This window comes from Salmo salar, chromosome 22 (assembly GCF_965601325.2).
Source record: "Salmo salar chromosome 22, fSalSal1, whole genome shotgun sequence".
Lineage (NCBI taxonomy): Eukaryota > Metazoa > Chordata > Actinopteri > Salmoniformes > Salmonidae > Salmo > Salmo salar.
The window spans coordinates 44,646,111-44,659,601 of record NC_138312.1 but is presented as its reverse complement, the minus strand read 5'-3'; the positions used below and the strand labels follow the sequence as shown (position 1 = coordinate 44,659,601).

At 44.2% G+C, this 13,491-nt stretch overlaps 1 protein-coding gene across 1 annotated transcript in view; it reads left to right on the top strand.

Annotated features, from left to right (window-relative positions):
* Positions 1-13,452, top strand: part of erc2 (ELKS/RAB6-interacting/CAST family member 2) — a 73,159-nt gene extending 59,707 nt beyond the window's left edge. The window contains exons 14-20 of the mRNA XM_082967505.1: positions 9,228-9,360; positions 9,721-9,881; positions 10,172-10,319; positions 10,756-11,379; positions 12,267-12,337; positions 12,603-12,802; positions 13,201-13,452. Of these exons, the coding sequence (XP_082823631.1) occupies positions 9,228-9,360; positions 9,721-9,881; positions 10,172-10,319; positions 10,756-11,379; positions 12,267-12,293 (1,093 nt within the window). The 3' untranslated portion in view covers positions 12,294-12,337; positions 12,603-12,802; positions 13,201-13,452. The remainder of the gene's footprint in view (positions 1-9,227; positions 9,361-9,720; positions 9,882-10,171; positions 10,320-10,755; positions 11,380-12,266; positions 12,338-12,602; positions 12,803-13,200) is intronic.
* The last annotated feature ends 39 nt before the right edge of the window (positions 13,453-13,491 follow it).

Genomic DNA, 13,491 nt, shown 5'->3' with positions numbered 1-13,491 from the left:
CTTCTTCACAACAATTGAACCGCTCTCCTTGAAGTTCTTGATCATCCGATAACTGGTTGATTTGGGTGCAATCTTACTGGCAGCAATATCCTTGCCTGTGAAGCCCGTTTTGTGCAAAGCAATGATGATGGCACATGTTTCCTTACAGGTAACCATGTTTGACAGAGGAAGAACAATGATTCCAAGCACCACCCTCCTTTTGAAGCTTCCAGTCTGTTATTCGAACTCAATCAGCATGACAGAGTGATCTCCAGCCTTGTCCTTGTCAACACTCACACCTGTGTTAACGAGAGAATCACTGACATGATGTCAGCTGGTCCTTTTGTGGCAGGGCTGAAATGCAGTGGAAATGTTTTTGGGGGATTCAGTTCATTTGCATGCAAATAGGGACTTTGCAATTAATTGCAATTTACTGATCACTCTTCATAACATTCTGGAGTATATGCAAATTGCCATCATGCAAACTGAGACTTTGTGAAAATTTGTGTCATTCTTAAAACTTTTGGCCACGACTGTATTGGAATAGCCAGAGAACCATTTCAGGTTCTAGATAGCACCTTTTTTTCTAAGAGAATAGGAAGGTCCTGTCTTTAGTCCTTCTACTGCTGTGAACACACTGCTTCCCCTGCTCATTCCTGCCTCCCATCTGCCCACCTCCACCCCAAACTCTCCCTCAGAACCAACCCATTCGATGTTCCGATACCTCCACCCCTAACCCTCCACCACAACCACCCTCACCCTTCTCTGTTTTGATACCTCCACCCCTCCCCCAGAACCATCCTCACCCTTGTCTGTTCTGATACCTCCATCCCAATCCCTCCTCCAGATCCATCCTCACCCTTCACTGCTTCGATACCTCCACCCGACAACTAACAGTGATTCCCACCTTCTCTACACTGACCTCTGCCCTGATCTCCCTGCCCTCTCCCCTTCCCTGTCTAGCTTGCTGTGCCCGATGTAAAGGCTAGCTCTCAGCCTAGTAGCCTGGCCTGCATGACTAGAGCTGCTGTGCTCCAGGTCAACAGTGTTCTGCTCAATGATTGAGCTGTTTAGTAGGTAGGGTCTGTATGTACTGTACCCCCCCCCCCCCCCAGTTGTTTGGTTTTCCTCTTTCTGGCTGTCTGCCATGGCTCCCTTGACTGGTTCCCTTGCTGCCTTGCCCACTTGGTCTCCTCTCCTCCTTGCTGTTTAGCTATACTAGCTCTCTTGTCCCTCCCCTCCTCCTAGCCTAGCCTGCCCTCACTCACTCCCCCTCTCTCTATCACGGCTAGTGTCCTCTGTTCCCCCTATCTGACTGACTGCATGCCCGGCCCGCACTCACAGACTGTGCAGCCAGCAGCTAATACAAAGACATACAGGGCTCTAACCTGGCTGTCAGAGGAGAAGGTGTATCCTGTGCATCCCGCGTTAGCTATGTCTGTGTTTTCCAGTGACTCTCTCATTGGTGCCTCTTATGATGATGATCTCTCCCTGTCTGTCTCTGATTGTGTACACCCTATTCTGGTTATGGGTCCTCTGTTGTCCTTCTTTTCTGTTATGATTCTAATGTTAATTTTTTTTACTCTTCTCCTGTTTCTGTCTGCTGTTTCCTCTTGTCCTGCCATCCCTCCTTACACCCCCTCCTCCTCCTGTTCCTCCTCTTCTCCACCTGCAGCCTAGCTCCCAGGTAAGTAGCGAACCTCCATTAGAACCCCCCCCCCCCTCCCCCCACCACCACCACCACCCCATCCCTACACCTGAGAGGTGCGACTTCCCCCCTACTATTCTAACTCTGGTGCTTAAACCTGTGAGTCATTTCAGTGATCTCTGAACATACTGTATTAACATGGACTTGTCTTTATCTCATCTGTGTCTCATATCTCCTGAATGTTGTTCATTGGTTTTGCATTCGAATTTCAGTGTCAATTACAGTATCTGTATGTCTAACCTGAGTGTATATTAGTGCATTCGGAAAGTATTCAGACCCCTTGACTTCTTCCACATTTTGTTACGTTACGGCCTTATTCTTAAATGGATAAAATAGTTTTATCCCTAATTAATCTACACACAATACCCCATAATGACAAAGCAAAACATTTTTTTTAAATGTTTGCAAGTTAACATTTACACATTTCCATAAGTATTCAGATCCTTACTCAGTACTTTGTTGAAGCACCTTTGGCAGTGAGTAACGACTCAATTCTTCTTGGGTATGATGCTACAAGCTTGGCACACCTGTATTTGGGGAGTTTCTCACAATCTTTTTTGTAGATCCTCTCAAGCTCTGTCAGGTTGGATGGGGAGCGTCGCTGCACAGGTATTTTCAGGTCTCTCCAGAGATGTTAGATTGGGTTCAAGTCCGGGCTCTGGCTGGGCCACTCAACGACATTCAGAGACTTGTCCCGAAGCCACACCTGCATTGTCTTGGCTGTTTGCTCAGGGTCGTTGTCCTGTTGGAAGGTGAACCTTCGCCCCAGTCTGAGGTCCTGAGCGCTCTCAAGCAGGTTTTCATCAAGGATCTCTCTGTATTTTGCTCTATTTATCTTTCCCTTGATCCTGACTAGTCTCCCAGTCCCTGCCCCTGAAAAACATCCCCACAACATGATGCTGCCACCACCATGCTTCACCGTAAGGATGGTGCCAGGTTTCCTCCAGATGTGACGCTTGACATTCTTCAGGCCAAAGAGAATCTTGTTTCTCATGGTCTGAGAGTCCTTTAGGTGCCCCTTGGAAAACTCCAAGCAGGCTGCAGAGATGGTTGTCCTTCTGGAATGTTCTCCCATCTCCACAGAGGAACTCTAGAGCTCTGTCAGAGTGACCCTCGGGTTCTTGGTCACCTCCTTGACCAAGGCCCCTCTCCCCGGATTGCTCAGTTTGGCCCGGCGGCCAGCTCTAGGTAGAGTCTTGGTGGTTCCAGACGTCTTCCATTTAAGAAGGATGTAGACCACTGTGTTATTGGGGTTCTTCAATGCTGCAGAAATTGTTTGGTACCCTTCCCCAGATCTGTGCCTCGATACAATCCTGTCTCAGAGCTGTACGGGCAATTCCTTTGACCTCATGGCTTGGTTTTTGCTCTGACATGCACTGCCAACTGTGGGGCCTTATATAGACAGGTGTGTGCCTTTCCAAATCATGTCCAGTCAATTGAATTTAGCATAGGTGGACTCCAATCAAGTTGTAGAAACATCTCAAGGATGATCAATGGAAACAGGATGCACTTGAGCTCAATTTCAAGTCTCATAGCAAAGGGTCTGAATACTTATGTAAATAAAGTATTTATGTTTTCTAAAAACCTGTTTTCGCTTTGTCACTATGGTTTGTTGTGTTTCGATTGATGAGGGAAAAAAATATTTAATTTGTTTTAGAATAAGGCTGTAACGCACCAAAATGTGGAAAAAGTCAAGGCGTCTGAATACTTTCCAAATGCACTGTATATACTAAACAAAAATATAAATTGAACATGCAACAATATCAAAATGTTACTGAGTTACAGTTCATATAAGGAAATCAGTCAATTTAAATAAATTCATTAGGCCGTAATCTATGGATTTCACATGACTGGGAATACACATATGCATCTGTTGGTCACAGATAGTTAAAAAAAAAAATAGGCCCGTGGATCAGAAAACCAGTCAGTATCTGGTGTCACAACCATTTGCTTCATACAGCATGACACATCTCCTTCGCATAGAGTTGATTGGGCTGATGATTGTGCCCTGTGGAATGTTGTCCCACTCCTCTTCAATGGCTGTGCGAAGTTGCTGAATATTGGCGGGAACTGGAACACGCTGTCGTACACGTCGATCCAGAGCATCCCAAACATGCTCAATGGCTGATATATCTGGTGAGTATGCAGACCATGGAAGAACTGAGACATTTTCAGCTTCTAGAATTGTGTACAGATAAATGGCACGACAATGGGCCTCAGGATCTTGTCACAGTATCTCTGTGCATTCAATTGCCATCGATGAAATGCAATTGTGTTCATTGTCTGTAGCTCATGCCTGCCCGTACTATAACCCTACTACCACCATAGGGCACTCTGTTCACAATGTTGACATCAGCACACCGCTCGTCCACGTGACGCTGTCTGCCATCTGCCCGGTAAAGTTGAAGCTGGGATTCATCCGTGAAGAGCACACTTCTCCAGCATGCCAGTGACCATCGATGGTAAGCATTTTGCCCACTGAAGTCGGTTACGATGCAGAACTGCAGTCAGGTCAAGACCCTTGTGAGGACGACGAGCACACAGAGGAGCTTCCCTGAGACGGTTTCTGACAGTTGGTGCAGAAATTCTTCGGTTGTGCAAACCCACAATTTCATCAGCTGTCCGGGTAGCTGGTCTCAGATGATCCCGCAGGTGAAGAAGCCGGATGTGGAGGTCCTGGGCTGGCGTGGTTGCATGTGGTCTGCGGTTGTGAGGCCGGTTGGATGTACTGCAAAATTCTCTGAAATGCCATTGGAGGCGGCTTGTGGTAGACAAAGAAACATTTCATTGTCTGGCAACAGCTCTGGTGGACATTCCTGCAGTCAGCATGCCAATTGCAAGCTCTCTCAAAACTTGAGACTCAAAACTTGAGACATATGTGGCATTGTTATGTGACAAAATGCACTTTTTAGAGTGGCCTTTTATTGTCCCCAGCACAAGGTGCACCTGTGTAATGATAATGCTGTTTAATCAATATGCCACACTTGTCTGATGGATGGAATATCTTGGTGAAGGGGAAATGCTCACCAACAGGGATGTAAACTTATTGTGGACAAAATTTGAGAGAAATATGTTTTTTGTGCATGTGGAAAATCTTTTATTTCAGCTCATGAAACACGGGAAAAACACTTTATAATTTGTTCAGAGTGTATATATATATTTGTGTTCATTTTTCTTTTGTTACGTTGTGTCCATCTGCATGTGCTAACAGTTGCCTTGTATAACTCACATACAGTTGAAGTTGTAAGTTTACATACACCTTAGCCAAATACATTTAAACTCAGTTTTTCACAAATCCTGACATTTAATCCAAGTACAAATTCCCTGTTTTAGGTCAGTTAGGATCACCACTTTATTTTTAGAATGTGAAATGTCAAAATAATAGTAGAGAGAATGATTTATTTCAGCTTTTATTTCTTTCATCACATTCCCAGTGGGTCAGAAGTTTACATACACTCAATTAGTATTTGCTAGCATTGCCTTTAAATTGTTTAACCTGGGTAAAACGTTTCAGGTAGCCTTCCACAAGCTTCCCACAATAAGTTGGGTGAATTTTGTCCCATTCCTCCTGACAGAGCTGGTGTAACTGAGTCAGGTTTGTAGGCCTCCTTGCTTGCACACACTTTTTCAGTTCTGCCCACAAATTTCTATGGGATTGAGGTCAGGGCTTTGTGATTGCCACTCCAATACCTTGACTTTGTTGTCCTTAAGCCATCTTGACACAAGTTTGGAAGTATGCTTGGGGTCATTGTCCATTTGGAAGACCCATTTGCAACCAAGCTTTAACTTCCTGACTGATGTTTTGAGATGTTGCTTCAATATATCCACATAAATTCCTGCCTCATGATGCCATCTATTTTGTGAAGTGCACCAGTCCCTCCTGCAGCAAAGCACCCCCACAACATGATGCTGCCACCCCCGTACTTCACGGTTGGGATGGTGTTCTTCGGCTTGCAAGCCTCCCCCTTTTTCCTCCAAACATAACGATGGTCGTTATGGCCAAACAGTTCTATTTCTGTTTCATCAGACCAGAGGACATTTCTCCAAAAAGTACGATCTTTGTACCCATGTGCAGTGGCAAACCGTAGTCTGTCTTTTTTTATGGCAGTTTTGGAGCAGTGGCTTCTTCCTTGCTGAGCTGCCTTTCAGGTTATGTCGATATAGGACTCGTTTTACTGTGGATATAGATACTTTTGTACCTGTTTCCTCCAGCATCTTCACAAGGTCCTTTGCTGTTGTTCTGGGATTGATTTGCACTTTTCATCTCATGTTCATCAGTATGTTCATCTCTAGGAGACAGAACGCGTCTCCTTCCTGAGCGGTATGACGGCTGTGTGGTCCCATGGTGTTTATACTTGCGTACTATTGTTTGTACAGATGAACATGGTAGCTTCAGGCATTTGGAAATTGCTCCCAAGGATGAACCAGACTTGTGGAGGTCTACCATTTCTTTTTTAGGTCTTGGCTGATTTCTTTTGATTTTCCCATGATGTCAAGCAAAGAGGCACTGAGTTTGAAGGTAGGCCTTGAAATACATCCACAGGTACACATCCAATTGACTCAAATGATGTAAATTAGCCTATCAGAAGCTTCTAAAGCCATGACATAATTTTCTGGAATTTTCCAAGCTGTTTAAGGCACAGTCAACTTAGAGTATGTAAACTTCTGACCCACTGGAATTGTGATACAGTGAATTATAAGTGAAATAATCTGTCTGTAAACAATTGTTGGAAAAATGACTTGTGTCATGTACAAAGTAGATGTCCTAACCGACTTGCCAAAACTATAGTTTGTTAACATGAAATTTGTGGAGTGGTTGAAAAACGAGTTTTAATGACTCCAACCTAAGTGTATGTAAACCTCCGACTTCAACTGTATATGTGTGCAGGGTTGGGGAGTAATGGATTACAAAAAAACTAACTTTAATCCGTTACATTATCAGAAAAAATATTGTTATCAGACTTCAGATACTTTTGAAAAAGTAGATGATTACTTCTAGGAATACTTTTAAATTCATAAAGGAAGTTTGCGAGAAAAACATCTTTGACCCCTTTCTGTTTACTCACAACATTCAAATCAGCATTGAAAAAAAGGCTCACGTTTAAGTTTGTTCCACCTGAGCGAGTCTGACCACAAGTCAGAGACCACTATGATGACACACTAAATGTATTTGATTGATCGCGGTAAAAGACCAGGAATAGGCGTTTATAGGCTACAGTCCAAGCTATGTTTTCCAATGGTGTGACTGCTGTCAAAGGCATTCAAGGATAATCCAATTTGAATAAAGGCTTGGAGGTAAGGATGACAGCAGTGGTGTAGTCTACGGCGATACGGATATCACTTATTATTGACATCTACATAGCGAATTCAAGTGAATCACACTGTTGCTCTCTCATTTAGCTTTATGCACCTTACGGATTGTGTTTGTAGTGGGTGGTTGTTCACAAATTAAGCCGCAACTTTTTTCCCACGCTTTGAAACTCGCGGCTTAAACAATGACGCGGCTAATATATGGATTTTTCCCGCTCTCAAATTTGTTTTCTACAAAAAAACACATTCTGTTGTTTTTGCCGGCATGAAGCTTTCATTAGACCAATGAAATTGCCGAATGGGTTAAGGTCAAACAACTGTTTTGTTTACTGTTTAGATTAAATCGAGCGCTCTCAAACTTCCCATCATTCTGATTACGGTAGTCATTTTGTCACCCTCATCATGGCAAAGACACGGAGAAATGCATATGATGCAGCTTTCAAGTTGAAGGCGATTGATCTGGCTGTTGGAAAAGGAAATAGAGCTGCTGCACGGGAGCTTGGTCTTAATGAGTCGATGATAAGACGTTGGAAACAGCAGCGTTAGGAATTGACTCAGTGCAAAAAGACAACTAAAGCTTACTGCAAATTTTTTATTTTTTGTTACAAGCCGTGTTTCGTTAAAGCCTATTTATTTTTGTTACAAGCCGTGTTTCGTTAAAGCCTATTTATTTTTGTTACAAGCCGTGTTTCATTAAAGCCTATTTATTTTTGTTATAAGCCGTGTTTCGTTAAAGCCTATTTATTTTTGTTACAAGCCGTGTTTCGTTAAAGCCTGTGTAAAGTTCATTTGTTTCAATGTATCGGTAGGCGCCTGCGGCTTATAGACATGTGCGGCTTATTTATGTTCAAAATAATATATATTTTTTAATTCAGTGGGTGCGGCTTATATTCAGGTGCGCTCAATAGTCCGGAAATTACGGTAAGCTGCCTACCAATTATTATTTTTGCAACCAGTGGACAGCCAGTGAAAAATGTGCTCTTGCAACAGCTGCATATTGCAGATCCAGGGCCTGCTTAATGCAGTGGCTTACTGGAGCTGAAGCTGAAGCCCTAGGGCCCAAGCCTGTAGGGGGCCCAAGCCCGTAGGGGGCCCTTGAGGCAGAGAAAAATGGAAATGTGTACGGTGTATATATATATTTTTTACTGCAACCGCCAACCAGAGGAGCCAGCTTTCTATGAGTGTAGACAGCCTGCTGCCGCTCTGCTAATCATCAGATGGGGGAAGGAGAGGAGGTAGTGGGCCCTGCCTTGGTTGGGTAACTGATTCAGTGCTAATTACCTGCAATTCTACACATTTTGCCTCAACTTATGCCATGTAAATGATATCTGAGTGAGAGTGACTAACAAAATCGATGGGTGCCCCCTGTAGGTCAGAGCCCCAGGGTACGTGCCCTGTGTGCCCTGTCGGTTGTCAGCCATGGTTAATACGTTTAGATAATTGGCTAGACTAACTTACAAATCTAAAAATTGTTAGCTGACATGGCTAGTTGAGTGACAATCAGTGATTGACATGACAAGTGAAAAACTGCTGATGCACAACCAGATTTCTAAATTGCACCTTGTGTATTCTACTATTCTGACTCTGAACAGTAAGCTGAGACCCCAACTGAGATCTCCTAAAATGTTTCATAGTATATACTGTATTTACAGATTTCTAAGTCATATTCTTGAAGATCAAAGGATATTACATTAATTGGAATGACTGAAAATCTGACACTTTGTTTTTTTATGTAAATATACAGTGTAGCCTAATTGTATTATTATCTGTTGTTAAAAGCAATGGGTTAGAAGAAGCCTACGTAACCAACCCATAAAGTAAAATCCAACATCCATTAATAGCCAGCTATGTAAATTATAATATTGATTTATCCTGCAATAGATTTCATTCAATTGGTAATATATATTTTTGTCTTCTTCTAATGCCTCTTAAAGGGAAAGTAATCTCAAAGTAACTGAAAGTTACATTACTGATTAGAATTTTGGACAGGTAACTAGTAACTGTAACAGATTACATTTAGAAAGTAAAGTAACCTACCCAACCCTGTATGTGTGGTATGTGAGTTCTATGTGTCTATATTTACTTATAAAGTACAGTAGACAGAGTATTAGTAATGCCTCAAAGAGACGTATGAACCATTGATACCAGTTGTTCGGCTAGTGGTGCGGTAAAACGGTGACTAGTATGATAGAGGGTTGAACTCTGACATAATCTGTGGTTCTCCATCCAGGCAGACCAAGGAGCAGGTTACTAAGAAGGGGGGTCCCAACCTCAAACTTGGCCCCCAGGGGGAAAAGAAGCCTGGTCAGATAATGGGGGACCCTCGAAAAGACAACACCATGGACCTTGGTCAGCATTTGAAGGTCTGTTTATAAAGTGTTCGTGTGTGTGTGTGTGTGTGTGTGTGTGTGTGTGTGTGTGTGTGTGTGTGTGTGTGTGTGTGTGTGTGTGTGTGTGTGTGTGAGACATAGAAAATACAGTATGTCTGTAGTTCGTGTGTGTGTGTGTGTGTGTGTGTGTGTGTGTGTGTGTGTGTGTGTGTGTGTGTGTGTGTGTGTGTGTGTGTGTGTGTGTGTGTGTGTGTGTGTGTGAGACAGAAAATACAGTATGTCTGTAATTCCTGTGTGTGTGTGTGTGTGTGTGTGTGTGTGTGTGTGTGTGTGTGTGTGTGTGTGTGTGTGTGTGTGTGTGTGTGTGTGTGTGTGTGTGTGTGTGTGTGTCAGTTGGAGGAGATGATGAACACCCTAGAGAGAACTAGACAGGAGCTGGATGCCACCAAGCAGCGCCTCTCGTCTACCCAGCAGTCCCTGCAGGAGAGGGACGGTCACCTGACCAACATGAGACAGGAGCGCAGGAAACAGCTGGAGGAGATCCTGGAGATGAAGTAAGTCATGGGATGTCGTACATCAGCAGAGCAATGAAACATGTTCATGTTCATGTTCCTATTCTGTTTAACAATGGTAATCAAAAGAGCTGCAGTCAAATCATTCAAATAGGTCAAGGATATAAAGAAAAACTGGCTTGGTCATGTGAATGCTCAAACATCATGTCAATACCTTTTTGTTTCACGTAAATAGTGAGAAATGGTAAATTATGTTATCTTCATATGTGGGAAAGATGCATGTTTTGTCTCAGCTGTGCTGACTGGTATCTTTTTCTCTTGTCTGTCTATAGACAACAGGCCCTGCTGGCAGCCATCAGTGAGAAGGATGCTAACATCGCTCTGCTAGAGCTGTCTGCCTCTGGGAAGAAGAAGACCCAGGAAGAGGTTCTGGCTCTGAAGAGGGAGAAGGACAGATTGATGCACCAGCTAAAACAGCAGGTCAGGACTGGTGACACAACTCAGGTAGACATTTTATTCAACCTTTACTCAGGGTCCATTCCATTTCAATTAAGTCAATTTAGTTAGTAAACTGAAATGGCAATTCCATTTCTTTCTCATTGAAAATTATTTAGAAATATTTAATTGGAATTGGAATTTCCGTTTACTTCCTGAATTGACTGAATTTGAATGGAATTGACTCCAACCCTGCCTTTATGTACACAGGTTTGTCTCATTGAGATCCAAAAAGTCTCTTTTGCAGGAAGGACCTGCTCATGATAGCAGCAGTTGTTCCGTTATAAGCTTATTTCAGCTACTCAGTTGCTATTCTCTCGCTGCTAACTCGATCAATTCCTTCCATTCATAATGACTAACTCAGTGTTTGGGTCTCTCGTGTTAAATTGTAGAACTTACATGTCTGTGTTTTGTTCCACAGACACAGAGCAGGATGAAGCTGATGGCAGACAACTATGAAGACGACCACTACCACCCCCATCCTCCCTTCCATTCCCTACCCCAGCAGCCCCACCCGGGTCTACAGCCTCAGTCCCCCCAGCCCCAGTACCAGCACCCACCACATCCCCAGCAGCAGCACACCCCGTACCCCCATGCCCCACACCCCCAGCCCCCACCCCAACAACACCCTCACCCCCAGCAGCCTCAACAGCAGTACCCCCCTCATCCCCAACAGCACCCACAGGGGCACCCCCAACAGCCCCAACAACACCAACCACGGCCCCAGCACCCGCTGCAAGCCCAGCACCCACACCCACAACAACAACAACACCCCCACCCAGGACAGCATCCTCACGGGCCTCCGCCACAGCAGCAGCACCCCCACCCCCAACAGCACCCACAGCAGCACCCTCACGGCCCCCTGCAGCAAGCCCCCCACCCCCAGCACCCACACCCCCAACACCCCCAGCAGCACCCCCATCACCCTCCCCATGCCCCGCAACAGCAAGGCGGCCACCCCCGCCACCCGCCCCCACACCACCGCGGAGGACCAGGGCCTGCCAGAGGACCCCCCCATGCCGGCCACCGCCCCTCCCACGACCAGGTCACATGTCTCCCTTTCTTGTCTTTACAATCAGGGGCTGGATTTATAAAGCATCTCAGATCAGCAGTGCTGATCTAGGATCAGGTCCCCCCTGTCCATATAATCTAAAAGGCAAAACTGACATGTTTTATGACTATGGGCCCAGAACTCTGATTGTAAGGCTTTAACTCTTTGTAGCTACTAAAGTGGTGGACATAATTGACTTATTCCAAATCATATTCTAGTATTTACTCAGAATGAATTGCATTGCCATTATGTTTTTGCAATTACAGATGTTTTTGCAAACACTATTAGACAAAAAGCAGGCTGTCCTCTGTTTCCTATCCTCATTGTGGTGTGGTGGTCTAATGGCTAGACTGTTGCATTGTGCATTTAAATCTATGTTTAGATTAACTCTAAGGCTGTGCCTCAAATGGTACCCTATTCCCTATAGTGCATTAATGTTGACGAGGGCACTATGACCGCTCTACTGCAGGGCCTTCCTGGTGTGAGGTCAAAATAGACCCAATGTTTATTCTCAGCTTTGCTCAACATTCATGTCTGGATCAAGCTGACCACTGTTAACCTATTCAACCAATACTGTCTGTAAATATTACAGAGTGGGCCTTTAATTAACCTATGCAATGCAGATTGGATTGAAAAGCAAAAACCAGACTTACAATGCCTTTATGCCTTTGCTCTTTTCTATATTAATCCTATATAATCCTATATACAGTGTAACATTATCATGACTCTTAATATAGTGCTTTCAATCATTTCTCTCCTGCATATTTACCTACTCATGACATGCTGTCATATAATAACCTTTGATCTATGCTAACTCTTGTTAACCCTTTCTTCACTTCCTGCTAACTTTTTCTGCCGGCCTATAACACTGTCACCAATAGGATGACGAGGAGGGCATTTGGGCATAATTGTGCCAATGATGACAACCAAAGCTCTGATGTTGTTCTGAGGGGTGAGATGTTTTGAAACACTGCTTTTTCGTACCTTTTCGCTTTCACTTCCTGTTTTCTCTACCGTTCTGTTCCAAATCTCTGTGTGCTGTGGATTTATTTGTTTAGCTAACTGATGAATAACTCTCTCGCTCTTCCTTCCTTCCTTCCTTCCTTCCTTCCTTCCTTCCTTCCTTCCTTCCTTCCTTCCTTCCTTCCTTCCTTCCTTCCCTCCCTCCCTCCCTCCCTGCCTGCCTGCCTCTCTCCGTTCATCTCTCTGGATCCTAGATGATTCAGTCACTATTGGAGGAGCACAGCCATGCCATGATGCTGAAACACATTGACTACCTGACCAAACATTTTTTACCGCCACACAATCCACACTTCAAAATGGGGCCTTTATTTTTACTGAGGATGAGGAAGATGATGAAGAGGAGGAGGGATGAAGCAGGTGGGAAGGTCAGACGAGGAGACTGATAGTTGAGCAGGTAAAACTTATTTCTAGATTCAGTAACACTTGATTTGGAGGGTCCCCTTTAGGGGTAACTTTTGGAAAGATTCCCCTGGGTTTCCAGAAATCCCGGTTGGAAGATTCCTGGATTTCCTGATTATTCCCTCCTAATTCCAGGAATATTCCAACTGGGATATCAGGAAAATCTGGGAATGTTGGGAAAGCTACCTGAATTTTGCAATCCTAGTCCCCTTACCGAAGGTCTGTACAGCACTTTGAGATATCAGCGGATGTAAGAAGGGCTATATAAATAAATATGATTGATACATATAGAATAAAGCACTGTGAGTTATTGTTTAGTGTTCATTCGACAATCAGTGTAAATGGACATGAACGACTGTAGTGTTAATTACACCATTATGTGTATTTTTCCAGATGACTGAGGAGCCATCATGTGAAGAGCACTCTACAGACATTGGAGAAACTGGCCAGCTCTTTGAGAGTGACTCTGTGGAGGATGAGTGGCCCTACACAGACACAGAGATGCTTTCTGTGAAGTTAGACTGGGTTGGACAGACTTGGTCCCCCTAACACAGACAGACACAGACAGACACAGACAGACACAGACAGACACAGACAGACACAGACAGACAGACAGACAGACAGACAGACAGACAGACAGACAGACAGACACAGACACAGACAGATGAGCTGTCTGGTCTCAGC